This window comes from Salmo salar, chromosome ssa09 (genome assembly GCF_905237065.1).
Source record: "Salmo salar chromosome ssa09, Ssal_v3.1, whole genome shotgun sequence".
In the NCBI taxonomy this organism is placed as follows: Eukaryota; Metazoa; Chordata; class Actinopteri; order Salmoniformes; family Salmonidae; genus Salmo; species Salmo salar.
The window spans coordinates 137,459,800-137,479,597 of NC_059450.1; the positions used below are offsets into that span (position 1 = coordinate 137,459,800).

Below are 19,798 nucleotides of genomic sequence, written 5' to 3' on the forward strand. Positions count from 1 at the left end.
ACTGACTGTGCGTCAGGTCATTATCCCAAGCAACACAATACAAATGGGAGGCAGGATTTATTTACATTATGGAGTAGAGCCATACGCCAGGCGGAGACAGCCTGGAGAGTAATGCATGGGGACATACGGCCAGAGTGCAGACCAAATTGGCCATTGATTTGTAATGAACGTCCCCAAGCCTCTCAGCAGCCAGCTAGCCGGGAGAGAAACCAAAGGCTGCTATGTGATATCACCAGTCATTCACACATGAATAGTGTTAATGTTCTATAGCTCTGCTTTCAGACCAGACCCACGGTACTGAGTGTTCAAGTAGAACAGGAGAAAGAACTGGAGAGCCACAGGATGGTACTGTGCAGTATGGAACAAGGAGGCAGGACAAGAGAGGAACAGGTTTGTTTCTGGTTTGGAACGGTACAAGCCATGCAGAAATACACTGGAGCATAAATGACGTTTGAAGATGACAGGGGGCTGCATTCCCAGTAATGGAGCGTAAACAGGTAGAACTACTCAGATGTTTACTCGGATGTTTACTCAGATGTGTGACTTTATCCTCATATACTATAACTCGAGGGCTTTTGTCACAAAGGAGACGTATTGTTCCATTCAGAGATGGAGATATAGTAAACCAGATGAACACAGCCTTCAGGAAACCGGCTTTCACTGACAGCAGCTAGGGTAAACATTTCTCAGGGGCAGTGGCTCGATTCAGAGAGACACGCATGCAGAGGGGAGAAGACGGAGGAGAAGAGAATGACAGCGTTCAGTTCCACCGTCCTCTCAGTGCCTCGCCGCACCGCCTGGGATGTGTCAAAAGATCTATTCAGACTGAGCCCTCTTCCTTCCTTCCCCGGGGGACGGGCACCAACGGCTGCTTTACAATAACACTCATTTCCAATTGAGTGTGTCAAAAGGGAAACTCTGAAACAATTTGGAGGGTATACATGGTCTGAATAGCCTCTGATGGCACAGGGAGGAGCTCGTTGGAACAGGTCAATCACCGGTAATAGAAAAGCATGTGTTGGACATTTTCAATCCTCCCAAATTATATAATCTTCATCAGATCTCAAAGCATCTATGGTGTTTAATTAAAGGAGATGTCCCCTCTTTCCAGCTTTTGTTTTATTTCCCTACATGCCGTGAAGTAATGCTGATTGCATCAGATCACTGACACACAGAGCAAATTGCTTTTTCTCTGCGGCGGGGACAAGGAGAGAGGAACGAGAGAGAGAGAGAGAGAGAGAGAGAGAGAGAGAGAGAGAGAGAGGATGGAAGGAAGCTGGGTGGAAGTTTAGCCTGTTTAGCCTATATTCAATATCCTTGTTTTCTGTCACGCCCCTGATCTGTTTCACCTGTCCCTGTGATTGTCTCCACCCCCTCCAGGTGTCATTTATTTTCCCCAGTGTATTTATCCCTGTGTTTCCTGTCTGTCTGTGCCAGTTCATCTTGTATGTTTAGTCAAGTCAACCAGCGTGTTTTTCCCATACTCCTTTTCTATTCTCTTTTGATAGTCTTCCCGGTTTTGACCCCTGCCTGACTCTAGACTACTTTCCCGCCTGCCTGATCATCCTGCCTGCCCTGACCTTGAATCTGCCTGCCCTTTACCTGTACACGACCATTCTCTTGCCTACCCCTTTGGATTAATAAACATTGTAAGACTCCAACCATCTGCCTCCTGTGTCTGCATCTGGGTCTCACCTTGTGCCTTGATCGTTTTCATAAAAAGTCTGTCATCTTCACTACAATATCTACACCAGCTGCAGCGTGTCAAGGAACATGGCATCCTCTCGGACGATGAGAAATACTCTTTCTAAAACATCACCTCTCATCACAACCTCCAAGATCTATATTCGTACTCTTTTATATAAGATGAATGGCAGTAAAATGTTACTCTAAAAGACAAGCTTAGAAGAGGGCTGTATAAACGGGGGCGCAGATTTTTAATAGCCAGTAATTAGGGGGGAGCTAAAAAAGCTGAGCAGAGCTCGATTATGATTTCTCCTTGCAAGCGTGTGTGTGTGTGCATACACACACACACAGACAGATGCAGTGTTTGCGTGCTATAGGGAGAAAAACAACCACTACAATTAGAAGAAAGTAGTGGTAGTGGCATATTCAGGTCAAGCTAAGAGCTCCAACATGGAAAGCTTAACTTAATAAAACATAAAAGACAGCAAAACACGAGGCCTTCATAATTGGACTCTGTGTGCCAAGCCTCAGACATCACACATGGCTTTAGATTGATGACACTTGTTCTAATATTGCAATACAGAGTAATTGACAACGACTTCAAATCTGGGAAATGTATCATCGCTCAAACTGATTCTTCTTGCTTTTACAAACACACACACACAAAAGCTTGTTCTCAAACCTACCCTTCCGCCCACGTATGGTTGTCTGGGGTAATTGATCATTGAAAATGAAAAGCTGTGCTCTGCGCCCACACAGATACCAACGGGGAATATGGGCGGGCGCTTTTGTTCAATTCACTACATCACATTAACATTTTTCTGTGTTCAGATCTACTCGATTCAATAAGTTAAAACAGGAGGATTCATTCTTGTGTACATGTGTGTGTGTTTCCATGTGTGTGTGTACTCCAAGGGTGTGCATGTGTGTGTGTGTGCATGTGTTTGATGTTGTTCTAGCTGTAGCCAGTCTTTCCTGCACCAGCCATTTGACTCAGCTCGCTCGCTCTCTCTCTCTCTCTCTCTCTCTCTCTCTCTCTCTCTCTCTCTCTCTCTCTCTCTCTCTCTCTCTCTCTCTCTCTCTCTCTCTCTCTCTCTCTCTCTCTCTCTCTCTCTCTCTCTCTCTCTCTCTCTCTCTCTCTCTCTCTCTCTCTCTCTCTCTCTCTCTCTCTCTCTCTCTCTCTCTCTCTCGCTCTCTCTCTCTCTCTCTCTCTCTCTCTCTCTCTCTCTCTCGCTCTCTCTCTCTCTCTCTCTCTCTCTCTCTCTCTCTCTCTCTCTCTCTCTCTCTCTCTCTCTCTCTCTCTCTCTCTCTCTCTCTCTCTCTCGCTCTCTCTCTCTCTCTCTCTCTCTCTCTCTCTCTCTCAGCTAGCCGTAATAATCTTCTATCAGACCTGTGTCAGTAGATGACAGAGGTGGCAGTGCAGGGAGTCGCCTCCAGACCCCCAACCCCCCAGACCACCAGCCCTCCAGACCTCCACACTACCAGCCCTCCAGACCGCCAGCCCTCCAGACCTCCAGACCGCCAGCCCTCCAGACCTCCACACCACCAGCCCTCCAGACCTCCACACCCCCAGCCCTCCAGACCGCCAGCCCTCCAGACCTCCAGACCGCCAGCCCTCCAGACCTCCAGACCGCCAGCCCTCCAGCCCTCCAGCCCTCCAGACCTCCAGACCGCCAGCCCTCCAGACCGCCAGCCCTCCAGATCCCCAGCCCTTCAGCCCTCCAGCCCTCGTAACCTCCAGCACCCCAGCCCCCCGGCTCTCCAGACCGCCAGACCACCAGCTCTCCAGACCACCAGCCCTCCAGACCACCAGCCCTCCAGACCCCCAGCCCTCCAGACCCCCAGCCCCCGGCTCTCCAGACCGCCAGACCACCAGCCCTCCAGACCACCAGCCCTCCAGACCACCAGCCCTCCAGACCACCAGCCCTCCAGCCATCTAGCTCAGCGCTAGGCTAGGTTTTTTATCAGGGCATCAATATGGAGAAAACAGACAGAGCGGGACCCCAAAGCTCACAGACATTACTTGGTACATCTATTTCATCATTCCCATCTAGTGTGGATGTTGACGGGAGAACAACAACAAAAACAGCTGATATTGTCAATCATTTTGCTGCTTTTTACTTTGCTATAATGCTCCCCAGATTTCAGCTCCACTGAAATACAGATTTAATTGGTTTGTGAGTGTACTATTTTTAGATTTTAGTGCAGCATTTGATTTAGTGGATCATGAAATAATTTTGACAAGATTTTTGCATTATGTTAAGGAACAGCATTGAATTGGGTACAGTCGTATCTAACTGACAGGAAACAGTCCACCTATATCAGTGGTTCATTTTCTTCCCCTTTTAAACTGTGGAATATCGCAGGGCAGCTGCCTTGGGCCACTATTTAATATATACCAACAAAAAAATTATAATTCATGCATGATCAGAAGGATAGCTAAATATTTACTGGGAAAGATTCTTAAGCAAACAACCCAAGCATTAATTGGCAGTCAGGTGAACTACTGGTCTGTGGTCTGGGGTCATGCATCAGCAAGTTCAATTAGGAGGCTGGAGGTGGAGATATGGTTCTTCTGTTGTAGTCATGCTCAATGCTCTTGGTTGGTCATCAAGCAACAAGATAATTGAAAAGAACAGGCTTATTTCATTTAAAACGGTCAAACTCTATTCACAACAGTATTCAGTTAGTCAGAGGCAGACATTCACGAAATACCAGGAACAGATTGTCCACAATCTGTGTTATCCAGACAGAAAAGAGAAATAGGCAAAATAACATTTTGATTTAGAGCAATAAAGAAATTGAATAATGTATCTGAGCAAACCAGAAACCTTTCAATATATAAATTCAAACAATATTTTAGAACCATTCAAATATAATATATTGGAAGGTTGTGTGGGACTATGGTAGATGAAGGAATCAATCTATACTTTCAGACAGTTAGAGTATTTATCTGGTCAATATGTCAGTGTATTATATCTGCTTGTAACAGTGTGTTATATGTGAAAATGTGATCGTATAATAAATTGTATTTTCATGTTTAAGGACTCTTAGAAGATTAGTCCAAATGAGGACTAAAAGAGATGCTAATAAAATAAGATCAAAACTCCCCTTTCCAGTCCACTGTCCTCCCACTCATACTTCGTGGTGCCGGAGAGTTGTGGGAAGTGTCCGAGCACAGGGATCCGTCGCACAGGGACAGTATAACGGGCAGAGAGGAATAGGATGTTCCTGTTCCCATTATGATTACAGTCCACCCTGAGGACCATATCAAGAGGGGACGCTCAAAAGCGGCAGCATCACTGGCCTCATGTGCCCCCTATCGGCCAATAAAGACACAGCACCCTGCACTATCAATGATCGCGCTGAGATTGTATTGTAATTTTCATTATAATTAGAGAGGAGTAGCAGGGGTTATGCCTTCTCGCTGTGAGCAGACACAAACTTCTTCCTCCCCTATGATTCTCACAAACACAGCATAAAACCAGTAGAAACACACAATGTGCTGTGGAACAACATGTTGACATTAGAGCCCCTGACACACAACTACGCAGGCTTTTGCATCCCGCCCTCAATTAATGCAGCCTATGAGATTAACTATATCTATGGACAGATTGTAAATACACTCAGGGTACAAAATATTAGGAACACCTTCCTAATATTAAGTTGCAACCCCCATTTGCCCTCAGAACAGCCTCAATTCATTGAGGCATAGACTCTACAAGGTCTTGAAAGCGTTCCACAGGGATGCTGGCCCATGTTGACACCAATGATTCCCACAGTTGTGTCAAGTTGGCTGGATGTCCTTTGGGTGGTGGACCATTGTTGATACACACAGGAAACTGTTGAGCATGAAAAACCCAGCAGCGTTGCAGTTCTTGACTCAAACCGGTGTGCCTGGCACCTGCTACCATACCCTGTTCAAAGGCACTTAAATATTTTGTCTTGTCCATTCACCCTCTGAATGGCACACATACACAATCCATGTCTCAATTGTCTCAAGGCTTAAAAATCCTTCTTTAACCTGTTGTTGATACATCCCCTTCATACATCCCCTTCTTTAACCTGTTGTTGATACATCCCCTTGATACATCCCCTTCATCTACACTGATTGATGTGGATTTAGCAAGTGACATCAATAAGAGATCATAGCTTTCACGTGGATTCACCTGGTGTTCTTAATGTTTTGTACACTCAGTTTACAGTACATTGATTCAACAACAAAAAAACATGGAGGATTACTGACCAACCTTAAGTCAACCTATATTTACCCTCACCTATTCTTCATCAATTTGTCACCCATTTTTAGCACAGCACAATGCTATCAATTTAATATGGGCTCCAGCTTTTAGCACACTGAGCCTCTCGCTCAGTGCTCAAACTGGATTGATGGAGCCTCACATTAGCTAGAGTGCTTTTACAGGTGCTTCTGTTCTGCAGTAAATTGCAGCTTCAGAGGTTCAATAGAAGGTGACTGATAAGGACAGGACTTCTGAGGTCAAAAGGTCAGGCTGATACTGTGATGTGGGATCAATGCAGAATATGAACATTCCCTCTGGGGCCACATTCCCTCTGGGGCCAGGTTTTCCCAGCTGCAGGCATGACGGAGCCGTTTAATAGCTATTAGTCTTTATAATATCGGATATGTATTCGTGGATCTAAAAAGCTGTATAAATTGGGGTTATAATAGGTTGATGTATTACTTTATCAAATAAATATGTGCATGATTCTGCCAAAGTCTGACATCTTTTCCCACAACATAGATACCCTCCCTTTTTCTTCCTTTGTTCATACCGTTCTATTCTATTAAACATCTACTCAAAATCATTTTTTCTCTCTCAGTAAATTCAGGATATGAATTGAAAGACCAATTATTTAAATATTGCACAGTATTTATCTTCAATTAGAATTTGTATTATTTAGTTGGAATTTCAAACCTTCCTGATGTGACGCAAACTGAAATGTAATAGGTTCCAGCCCTGCACAGGGGCACTCAAATATGGGGTAAAAAACAGAAGCAAACATATTCTGCAGATTGGACATAATGTACATGTATGATGGGTCTGCCATGATCGACGTTGTGTGACATGCATGCTTACGTGAGACTCGTGTGAAGTACACCGTGGGTGCAAGTCAAGACCAACCTTTTAATAACAAATATTTATGTGGGTAGAATTATCAGATGCAGGCCAAGAAAATATTGTCTGGTTGTCTTTATAGGTGTATTTATTCCAAACTATCCTAACCCCCCCCCCCCCCCCCATACAATGCGCAGCTCGAGGATTTTCAATAAGATAGTACTTTATTCAGTAATGTTGTCAAATCAAAGGCAGGAATAGTGCAGCCAGCGTTCCAACGTTCTTAGAACTAATATACATGTTATTTCATGATTAGATCTCCTTTGAACACATTTCTTAAAATATGAGATAGACGTTGACACGATATTCATGAATTATTAAAAATGATTGGCCCACTGCCAAGCAAGAATTAATTACATTTTCCATCCATGTAGGTTATATATGGGCCTATAATGATTACCGATTAAAATACACTTCAAAGGACATGATATTTGACACAAATTAAGATAAGTTTACCACACTTTATTAGTCTACGATTGTTTAAGTTTTTACAATACTTACAATTATTTAAAGTTTGGATTTGGAATTTGCTTAAATGATTTCTAAATTACCATCACTAGTTAATGTATAACTTTTTTAAATAAATGAAATGAATGTGTTTAACTAACCGGATAGCCAATTGCAATTAGTATGGCTTGTGGTGAATTCTTCATTGCAGGCAATACATAGGCTACTGTATAGCCTAACACTATAATATAGCCTAACACTATAATATAGCCTAACACTATAATATAGCCTAACACTATAATATAGCCTAACACTATACTATAGCCTAACACTATAATATAGCCTAACACTATAATATAGCCTAACACTATCATATAGCCTAACACTATAATATAGCCTAACACTATAATAATAGGCTACAACATCTGCCGTTAATAAACGATATATCCTCTTCTCCACATGAGTTCTTTGAGAAGAATTGCGGTAAGGGGACCATTTAAACCTCAGTATAGGACGAAACACGACCGATAGCCAACTGTGACTGACCTCCCACAAACACATCTTCATCTGTAGTTTCCCAGATGGCCTACCAACAAAAAGAGTCACACATAATTGGATACAGTGGTAAGATAACACCGGCGGGTCGGAAACAGAATTGCATTGCAATACACATGTGCACAAGCGACCAAATAGCCTTCCGTTATATGATTGAGCATCTTACCTTCAGCGCCTATGTCCGTCATCATTGCAAAGAGAACCATCATAACGACTATGTAATCTCGTGCCGCACTCATGCTTCCTTTCAGTAGCGGTCCTCTGCTCACAGAAAGGAATGTCCTTGGGATCAACACTTTTCCTTAAAATGAAATAGAGACTGCTCGTGCTCTGCAAACGCCACTTGCCGTGAGACCTCGGGATCGCACACTGCGCAGCACGGGCGCTCCACTCTTATGAGAGCTATGTCCTGATGTCGTTATCAGCAGATAGACAGAGACTGTTCAATTCCAACGCTCGCTAAGTCGATTTCTCGTTGGGTATGCCGTTCTCTTTCTTCAAGTCAGCTCACCATCGTCGTTTCAGCACCGCGGACAGCTCCTAGCGACAGCAACTGGAACAACTGAATTCGGCACTGTGGAAAGTTTGTATCGTTGCCGTACATACTGTAATACTGCCCTCGTGTAAATGACCTTCGTATGGCGATGACTGTGTTCAGTTCCTTAACTTTGATAACAACATCAATAGACAAATCGATTACAGCCGTTTCCAATCCATTACAAACTCACTAACAATGATTGTGAACGCTAACAGTCTTGTTAACTGGCACGCTGCAGCACTAGCATTGCAATGAAAACATCATATTGCTCCTACACGTAGAACTCTAAATAGGTTGTTTGTGTTATTAGTGAAAAAGTATTAGTATTTGGAGTTTCAAGACAACCAACTCGAAAAATAAACATTTCACCATAATCACTCCTTCAACACTTTTATGTCTGGGTTATTATACCAACATTCTAAACGTTTTTGGAGAAGAAAATCAAAAGTTTTGAAAAACATATTTTACAGATATGACCTATACAGTGAGTTATTTCTCATTAGTACGTTGTACTCTGGAAATAGCTACGTCTGCAGGAGAGAGAGAGCAACACGTTCAAATCAAACATGGCAGTAGACAGAGGGGTTTATGGACGTAATCTAGAATTGTTAAGTGATGCTGCCAGTGCTAAAATATTGGGAATGCTATTGATTGAATGGTAACGCAGGTCGCCTCTCCACTGTGTGTTTCCTCTTGGAGTGTATCGGTTTCTGGAGGGATGTGCTTTCTTTCTCCTGAAACCTCTTTGCTGTTTGTGGGACCACACACTGGGCGCACTGGTTCAGATTCATGACCATTCAAAGCCTGTTAATGAAACTGGTAATTATGGCTAAATAGAGGGAAATCGTTTGAAGACTTTAATCTCTAAAACTCTTCATGTGTAGTACAGTCTTGCCTCACATTGGATTTGTTTTTCCAGGCTTTTGTGTGTGTGTGTGTGTGTGTGTGTGTGTGTGTGTGTGTGTGTGTGTGTGTGTGTGTGTGTGTGTGTGTGTATAAGGGGTTATTTGTTATTGTAGTTTGGTCAGGACGTGGCAGGGGTGTGTTTGTTTTGTGTTGTCAAGGTTTTTGGGTTGTGTTCTATGTTTCGTATTTCTATGTTCTATTTTCTAGTTTTTCTATTTCTATGTCTAGTTTATTGTTTTGACCTTCAATTGGAGGCAGCTGTTCCTCGTTGCCTCTAATTGAAGGTCCTATTTAGTAGGGCTGTTTTTTCATGGGTTTTTGTGGGTAGTTGTTCTTTGTATAGCCTAGTAGCCTTACAGGACTGGGTCGTTGTTGTTTTTGTATACGTGTTTATTTTTGTTTTCCTTCTTCAATAAAAAAAGAAGATGAGTATACACGTTCCCACTGCGTTTTGGTCCAATCCTTACAACAACCGTGACAGTGTGTATGTATGCAGGGCTCCCCTGCGAAAGAGAACTAGGCCAGTAACTGAAAGGTTGCTGGTTCAAATCCCCAAGCTGACTAAGTGAAAATAATATGTTGATGTGCCCATTAGCAAGGCAATTAAACCCGATTGCTCCTGTAAGTCACCCTGGATAAGTGTCTGACAGAAGACATTCATGTAAAATAGGTATGCCTTGCTTTACTACAACTGAGAGTGATGAGCACTGAACAAGAGTGGCCCACTGTGCTGACACAGAGCAGACTCTGGGTAACTGGTCTCACTGGCTACATCACTGGCTGTATCTGAATGGTACCTTACTCACTACATAATGCACTACTTTAAACCAGAGCCCATAGGGTTATGTCCAAAGTAGTACACTAGATAGGGAATAGGGTGCCATTTCAGTCACAACTACTGTCTTAGTTTGCAGCTCTGATGCACCTTAGTTCTGGTTCCGTCCTCCCAGCATGTGTCGACCCTCAGCTATCGATTGTCTCACCATGAGAATGATGTCAACAACATTGTGTGGTATGGTGTTTTTACTGAGACAACATTAGAATCCAAACAAACAAATGTATGCTGTGTCTCAAAGTAGCCTCTGGCATAGAAACTAGATTTAAATTCTCAATGCTGGCCTTGTATACCAAATAAACTATAAGGATATATACACACACACACACACACACACACACACACACACACACACACACACACACACACACACACACACACACACACACACACACACACACACACACACACACACACACACACACACACACACACACTGTAAACAAATATGGTCATGCATACTCAAATAATACCAATATGATTATAATCAAAAGATGACTCCATGAATAATTGCATTCACACTGTCTTAAAATTATGCACAAGAGTGAAATCTTATTTCATAGCATCTGATACATTTAAGTACTGTAGCTTCTACAATCCTTTCCTGTATGAGGCTTCTTCCACAAAAAGAGTTGTCTCTTTGTCAATTTGTGTAATGTCTTGAGGAATCTAATAAGCCACAGATCGTATTTTGCCAGTCATGGTTTAGCTCTGTGCTCAGCGAGTTAGCTGTCTTTAGATGTTGCTCTGCTCTGGTTCTGCTGAAATCCTACGCTCTCCCTCATTTCCTCTCCATTCAGAGTCTGCCAATCACACTGTCACTTACTGTCCCAGCGTAGACAGCAGCTATTGGAACAGCAAATCAAATCAGTCAAATACATACACTATAAGCTCGTCATTGTGTGCTGTGATGAAAGGCTGCAAAAATCTAGGAGTGAGAAACTGTACATATCCAAGGTTTTGGACTTGATTGCTTTTTAGATCATAGGGTTGACCTACGACTGGGTGACCAACTACAAAAGTAGGCCTTGTGTTATATTATCCAATAAATAAATCAGATCCTTATACTCCCTCCTGCAAGTAACACTAATTATCTCACCTCATTGGCTACACATTATTTAATTAAATGCAAAATGAGAGTAATCTAAGTAATACTGGCACAAAATACCTCCTCTCCCCCTACCCTCCCCCACTCCTCCCTCCCTCCCTCCCCCCCACTTCTCCCCTCCCCACTCATCCCCTCTTCCCTTCCTCCTATATTAAAGCATCTCTCCACCTTCAGGGGCTTATTTGTCTTAATAAGGAAAGTGTCCTTGCCAGCTCTATTAGACATCCATCCCCTGAATTCATTTCCATTCTGCCCCAAGGATAGATCCCCAGGCGCTTCCTTCCTGATGAAGATATTCTGGCTGCACAGCCTGTCTGGTACAACAAGGGAATAAGGGAAAAAGAGATAAAAAGCAATCTAATCAAGGTTTTATTCAGCATGATATGCTATGTGGTATACATAACTAGTTTTCTTTATGCCTCACTACAGACACGGCCTGCTTGCTAAGTGCAATACGAAGTCTGTACACAATATATCAAGGTGAGACAGAGGGAATTATTAGGGTTTTGAGATATCGATGTTTCTGGTCATAGAATATCATGTACCAATTGCTTTTGTTATGTTGTTCATCCATTAGTTAGAAATAGATTATAAAATAAAGATTTTAAAGGGACATAATCCAACAATTCGTATGCTATATCCACAGCTAGTTTTTAATCCATTAAGAATTTCCGCTGTTTGAAAATTCCAACTATGCTCTGCTCAGTGAAGAGTGCCCTGGTAATTTTCCCCTCTCTCAGCGCGAGGCAGACTGACTGCACCTTGACCAGGTGTGACCTGCATACCCAAGACTCCCCTCACCAACCTTGTTGTCACAATGCTATTAGTCAAGAGAGAGGAACTGTCTGGAGTCCCCTGTCTCTGATCTAGAGTTGGAAAAAGAAGGAAAAGACACAAGGCCACAGACACAGATCATCATCCTCTGGCTCTCCTCCTGCCACCGCCCCCACCTCCACCCTCCCTCCCTGGGGACACATTCATCTCCACCACCCCCACCTCCACCCTCCTTCCCTGGGGACACATTCCTCTCCACCACCCCCACATCCACCCTCCTTCCCCGGGGACACATTCCTCTCCACCATCCCCACCTCCTCCCTCCCTCCCCAGGATACATTCATCTCCACCACCCCCACCTCCTCCCTCCTTCCCCAGAGATACATTCTTCTCCACCACCCCCACCTCCTCCCTCCTTCTCCAGGGATACATTCTTCTCCACCACCCCCACCTCCTCCCTCCTTCCCCAGGGATACATTCTTCTCCACCACCCCCACCTCCTCCCTCGTTCCCCAGGGATACATTCTTCTCCACCACCCTCACCTCCTCCCTCCTTCCCCAGGGATACATTCTTCTCCACCACCCTCACCTCCTCCCTCCTTCCCCAGGGATACATTCTTCTCCACCACCCCCCACCTCCTCCCTCCTTCCCCAGGGATACATTCATCTCCGCTGGCCAGATATTTGTTATGCCGACGTCCGTGTGCTTGGTCTCCCAGATAAATGCAAGAGGAAGCAGAAAACATTTAGCTTGGGGGAATGGAGAGCCTTGCACCATGGCGACACCTTTCCCAAAGAATAATTGTTTCACATGGCACTTCTGTGTATTCTGACTGGTTCAACAAAAAAAGTAGAATACTTTTTTTGAATTAGTTGGGAGAGGATGAAAACAACTGAACTTGCAACTTTTGTGCTCAAAACTCATGTTGCGTTTTATTTTGCATGCCCACCAGTTTTGACAATCTCTTCAGGTGAGCCGGTAATCTCCTTGAACTTGAAAGCATCCCAGATGCCAAAAAAGTCTCACTATTATGTGATGAAAAAATCTAACATAACCCTCTGCTTTAGCTGACTGGTGTTTCAAACAGCATAACACATCATATAATATGACTTCCTTAAAATGATGCACAAACTGCTGCACATCTTGTCAAGGCATAGGGCACTCTACCAGGTAAAGTTCTGACAGTTGTCAACAGACTCATTGCTCTACACATCTTCACATCTTCCTGCTTTCTCAGACCAGCAGTTTTATTGTCACTGTGCGCTGCAGAGCCTACAACAAATCTGATCTGCACTGACATTCCTCATCTCCATATAAAAGCTAAAGGGCGAAGTTCATCTGTACTGTCTTGGACACAGCCTGGGGGCAAAACCACGACACGGAGAGGTCACTTTGAGTACAGTTTCACTCATTTTGGAGAACAGTGTTCAAGAGGACTTTTAAGTGGTCCCAGTGACCAGATCAAGTCCACTACAGATGTAGACCTACATGAAGCAGCAGCTCACAGGCATTCACTATAACAAGTGTTATTATGTAACTTTCTATGAGATTTAAGGTTGTACAAAATGGATGGATTTCAATACAATGTGTGTAACATGAACATAGTCTTAGCATTCTTAACACCAAATTCCATTGAACAGTAGAAGTTACCTATGTAAGTTACTAAATATAAAACAATCCTTTTGTAGGTTGATTCTACCCTTGGTCCCCCTGTGTTTTTCATTAGTGAATCTAAGCTTGTCTGGCAGCTCCAGAGGGAGAGATATCGACAGCTGTCCCTACCTACCACGTTGAGACACAGGCTACCCAGAGATGTGTTATTTAATGATGGCGTGTGCACTATTCCTGGAAGAAATGTCATAAATGGAGAGTTGAAACGCCTGGCTTAATAAATATTCCAAATATTTGCAAACAACATATTCCACCAAATAGCTACAGTTGAAGTCGGAAGTATACATACACCTTAGCAAAATATATTTAAACTCAGTTTTTCACAATTCCTGACATTTAGTCCTAGTAAAAATTCCCTGTCAGTTAGGATCACCACTTTATTTTAAGAATGTGAAATGTCAGAATAATAGTCGAGAGAATGATTTATTTCAGCTTTTATTTCTTTCATCACATTCCCAGTGGGTCAGAAGTTTACATACACTCAATTAGTATTTGGTAGCATTGCCTTTAACTTGGGTAAAACGTTTCGGGTAGCCTTCCACAAGCTACCCACAATAAGTTGGGTGAATTTTGGCCCATTCCTCCTGACAGAGCTGGTGTAACTGAGTCAGGTTTGTAGGCCTCCTTGCTGGCACACTCTTTTTCAATTCTGCCCACACATTTTCTATAGGATTGAGGTCAGGGCTTTGTGATGGTCACTCCAATACCTTGACTTTGTTGTCCTTAAGCCATTTTGCCACAACTTTGGAAGTATGCTTTGGGTCATTGTCCATTTGGAAGACCCATTTGCGACCAAGCTTTAACCTCCTGACGGATGTCTTGAGATGTTGCTTCAATATATCCACATAATTTTCCTCCCTCATGATGCCATCTATTTTGTGAAGTGCACCAGTCCCTCCTGCAGCAAAGCACCCCCACAGGATGATGCTGCCACCCGCGTTCTTCACGGTTGGGATGGTGTCCTTCGGCTTGCAAGCCTCCCTCTTTTTCCTTCAAACAGTTCTATTTTTGTTTCATCAGACCAGAGGACATTTCTCCAAAAAGTACAATCTTTGTCCCCATGTGCAGTTGCAAACCGTAGTCTGGCTTTTTATGCCGGTTTTGGAGCAGTGGCTTCTTCCTTGCTGAGCGGCTTTTCAGGTTATGTCGATATAGGACTCATTTTACTGTGGATATAGATACTTTTGTACCCGTTTCCTCCAGCATCTTCACAAGGTCCTTTGCTGTTGTTCTGGGATTGATTTGCACTTTTCGCACCAAAGTACGTTCATCTCTAGGAGACAGAACGTGTCTCCTTCCTGAGCGGTATGATGGCTGCGTGGTCCCATGGTGTTTATACTTGTGTACTATTGTTTGTACAGATGAACGTAGTACCTTCAGGCATTTGGAAATTGCTCCCAAGGATGAACCAGACTTGTGGAGGTCTACAATTTCTTTTCTGAGGTCTTGGCTGATTTCTTCTGATTTTCCCATGATGTCAAGCAAGGAGGCTCTGAGTTTGAAGGTAGGCCTTGAAATACATCCACAGGTACGCCCCCAATTGACTCAAATTATGTCAATTAGCCTATCAGAAGCTTCTAAAGCCATGACATCATTTTCTGGAATTTTCCAAGCTGTTTAAAGGCACAGTCAACTTAGTGTTAAAGGCACAGTCAACTTAGTGTATGTAAACTTCTGACCCACTGGAATTGTGATACAGTGAATTATAAGTGAAATAATCTGTCTGTAAACAATTGTTGGAAAAATGACTTGTGTCATGCACAAAGTAGATGTCCTAACCGACTTGCCAAAACTATAGTTTGTTAACAAGACATTTATGGAGTGGTTGAAAAATGAGTTTTAATGACTCCAACCTAAGTGTATGTAAACTTCTGACTACAACTGTATATGGCAGATCACTGGTTTTATAAATGCAAGGTTACACATTAACATGTGGACTCATAAATGCACCCACACGCACACGCACACACACACACACACACACACACACACACACACACACACACACACACACACACACACACACACACACACACACACACACACACACACACACACACACACACACACACACACACACACAAATATTACCACTTATCCAAGAGTGCACTCCAGAAGTGAAGGTAATCCCGTTCTCCCTCCCTCACTATATGTGCATCAAAGACCAGCCATTAAATTGTCAGAAATAGGGCCATGGAGAGACGGAACCTCCACCATCTAATCCTAAACCCATCCATGTACAGAGGAGAGGAGCAATCCAGTGGAATCATTAGCCCAACGGAGACATACAGTAGGGGGAAGGGGGAATGATTTGGGTCAAACAGAACAGATTTATTCTGGGAGAAATGTAAAACATTTGCTCTTATGGTGCACCATCACATAGCCTATAAGACCCCAGTTTTGTGTTTATATTCTCTTGCCTCTACTGGCACAGCTCCCAGTTGAAAGATACTCAGTCTGTGAGGCAGAGGGGGGTAAGCGCAAACTATTTATTATTCATGGACTTCAGTTATTCATTAGACAGACCTGAGCCTCCTCGTGTAATGGCATGGGCAATCATGAATATTTACACCAGGTACTTTATATTTAAACATGACTTGGTATAAATAGCTGGCCGTAAATGCCAGGTAAATAGCACTAGAATGGTACTAAAAGGTTCTGGCTTGTGCGGAATCTTATTTTCAAGCTTGACCTTTTCCAATATGGAGCTGTACTACATCTTGTTTTCTGGGTGACAATCTATCCAGGTGACCAAAGAGCGAAAATGAGGAGAAGTCTAGAAGCATGACAGTAGCCATACATGAAACATTTAGACCTAGCACCAAAATCTACCAAGCACTGATATTTTTTGTCTAAACTGTAAAGGTCGCAAAAGGCCTACCTGAACATTTTCTCGGGAAACTTCTAAGTGGAAAATGTAAACAGAGCTTACGTAATAGAATAGTTCCCAACATCAAAGAAATGTTGAATGCAAATCTTTTTCCCTTGAGTCACTAAAACTTCTGCAACAACATCATTTTTATCCATTCAAACAGCTCCTGATGTTGAGACATGGTAATGTTCCCTAGAATGTCCTGACACTGCCGTTTTATATGCTGCTAGCTGCAGGCAGAGCAGAAAGGGGAGCAGACTTTACAAAGTAAAGAGGTAAATGCCGTTCATCATATTACAGCAGGGGGTGTTTCGCTGGTGTCTCAGCGGCACTCTTCTGCCATGCGCTCGCAGGGAGTAAACTTTCACTGCCGGCAGATGGTGATTTCAGTGTCCCAATAAGGCTTTCCAGTCGTAAACAACACAATGTCTCATTTCATCTCTCCACAGTGTTTAGCAGTATAGCTGGTCTCTGGCTGGGGAATAAGGCCTGGCTGGGAACAATCATGACCACCAGCGATGCCACTATGTGCAGGCGATGGACACATGATCAGGACACACATGCCTCAACATGAAATAATAGCAGACACAGGTAATCTGGAATTGTACATTCACCATATGGTTAAAGGATTAGAGTGTAAATAGGGTTAAATGCAGATGGCTAATGAAAACCTAGTCTGCCTAAATATACTGTCATGTCAGCAAGTCTCATCAGAAAACATGAAACATTTTCAGTCACTCTTTTAATCATTCTAGCAACAATCCAGTGGGGGTGTGACAGACATAAAGAGGAAGGATGTGCTCTCTGCCTGGTTAATTAGGTGTGATATGGCAGCCCAGAGTCTGTGGGGGGGCTCACCCTTCAGCTGTGCATGACAGGGCAGAACAGTGGGGCGTGACCAGTTGACCCTCTGCAGGCCTGATGTACCACAGGACCCATCTGCTCAGCCTGCTGTCCTGCCCACTGTCCACGCCACAGACCATAACCCTGTTACACACAGAGCCACCACTATGGTCAGCCCTCCACCCTCCTCCACCCACATCCCCAACCACCCGTTACACACAGACCCACAGCTATGGTCAGCCTTCCACCCTCCTCCACCTACATCCCCAACCACCCGTTACACACAGACCCACAGCTATGGTCAGCCCTCCACCCTCCTCCACCCACATCCCCAACCACCCGTTACACACAGACCCACAGCTATGGTGGGTTGCAGATATATGGTAATAACAGGCTACTAACACCCTCAATAGCTCTAATTCCATCCAAATCATGACCGAGTTCCTGACCATTTCATTACCAGTAGGTTAACTACTGCATGTGCTTAAAAATGAGAGGGTCTCGATATCATTTTCATCAGGTCTTATCATGTCACAGTGTAGGAGATTGAGATTAGTATCTTTGAAATGACACTCTTCGTCTCAAAAAGTGTGTTGAAAAGAAGATACTTTTGGTCAAAAGTGTCAGGGTGTGAGTTTGCAGGGGAGAATGTGCTGGGTGCTGTTGTGTGTTTTTAAAGGAGATTGTGCCTCACCTCGGCACCATGGTCCCTATATTCTCCTGTCTGTCTGTCTGTCTGTCTGTCTGTCTGTCTGTCTGTCTGTCTGTCTGTCTGTCTGTCTGTCTGTCTGTCTGTCTGTCTGTCTGTCTGTCTGTCTGTCTGTCTGTCTGTCTGTCTGTCTGGGGGTCGATGGGGATGAGCTATCTGTGTGCTGATCGATTGCAAATGAGAGCCATTCAGAGAAACGCGTTGTCTGTCCACGGAGTGAGAGAGAGAGAGAGAGAGAGAGAGAGAGAGAGAGAGAGAGAGAGAGAGAGAGAGAGAGAGAGGAGGGAAGGAAGGAAAATCAATGTGCTGTCCTCTCAATATATGTCACAGCCAGACCAATTCTAAGCTGCAGAATGGAAGGTTGTGTGCAGTTGCAAATATGATTCTCAGATAGCAGGTGGCTGGTAGCCTAGTGGTTAGAGCGTTGGACTAGTAACCGAAAGGTTGCTGGTTTGAATACCCGAGCTGACAAGATGAACAATCTGTCAATATGCCCTTGAGCAAAACACTTAACCCTAATTTGCTTCAGGGGTGCCATGCCACTAGGGCTCCTGAGTGGTGCAGCAGTCTAAGGCACTGCATCTCAGTGCAAGGGGCATCACTACAGTCCCTGGTTCAAATGCATGCTTTATCACGTCCAGCTGTGATTGGGAGTCCCATAGTGTAGTGCACAATTGGCCTAGCAACAACTGGGTTTGGCTGGGGTAGGCTGTCATTGTAAATAAGAATTTGTTCTTCACTGACTTGCCTAGTTAAATAAAGGTTAAGTAAAAAAAAAAAGAAGGCTGACCCTGTAAAACAACACATTTCACTGTTGTTATTTTGTTGTTCTTATTTTTTAGGATGCCAATTTGGTCAGGATGTGACTCTATGTAAAAAATTAGAGTTGTGAATTCTGGAAATTAAGTAAGCTAATGAAAAAAGACATTAGCACAATTTGTTTGTGCCTGGTTGTTGGTTGAGTTGGAAGATACTATCATTACTTTTACACTAACCCATAAATGGTGTCCCATTATTGTAACCATAAGAACAATTGGAGCATGGAGATGTCCTCATAGCAAATTGGGAAGGGGGACCTCGTATAACCATGGCAACAGGAACATGATCAATCATCTTAGATAGGCCTAGCTATCTATGGCTCTGTCTGAGCTAACTAACCCTTGGTATATTTGACTTAGCTGCCATCTAAAATGAGTGAGAATACACTATTTCCCATGTATTTGGCCAACAAGACTGACCCTCTCAAAATGTTCAAGACAAGGGGGTTACAAACTTGACATCTCTACTAATGTTGTATAACATGTTTTCCTCTTGCTGTTGGAAGTGATACAGATTGGAAATTGTATGAAATGATGAACTTTAATTTTATTTTAAATATTAGTTTTTTGTCAAATAACATCATTTTGAATTCGTAGACCCGCTTGGTTCTCCATGTTCACAAGCGCACCGCAATTGTATGGAGGACTGACCAACGAAACAGTTTTGTAGGCCTACAGCTGATTTCTTCGGCAACATTTCTTCTGAATGTGGATCATATAAGAACAAGAGCTTTTAATTCTGTAATCTTATGTGTAATTTAAATACGGCCATATTAAGCATGCACGCTGTGGGGAGAGTTGCCGCGTTCAAAACAACTGGGAACTTAGAACTGGGAAATCTGACATCTCCGACTTCAGAATTCAGTGCTTTCAAAACAACTGGGAACTCGGAAAAAA

General features: G+C 43.4%; 1 protein-coding gene across 1 annotated transcript in view; it reads right to left on the bottom strand.

Annotated features, from left to right (window-relative positions):
- The window catches only part of LOC106613099 (seizure protein 6 homolog), a 121,121-nt gene extending 112,735 nt beyond the window's left edge, over positions 1-8,386 (bottom strand). Inside the window, exon 1 of the mRNA XM_014215032.2 lies at positions 7,993-8,386. Coding sequence (XP_014070507.1) covers positions 7,993-8,065 — 73 coding nt within the window. The 5' untranslated portion in view covers positions 8,066-8,386. The remainder of the gene's footprint in view (positions 1-7,992) is intronic.
- Positions 8,387-19,798: the final 11,412 nt, after the last annotated feature.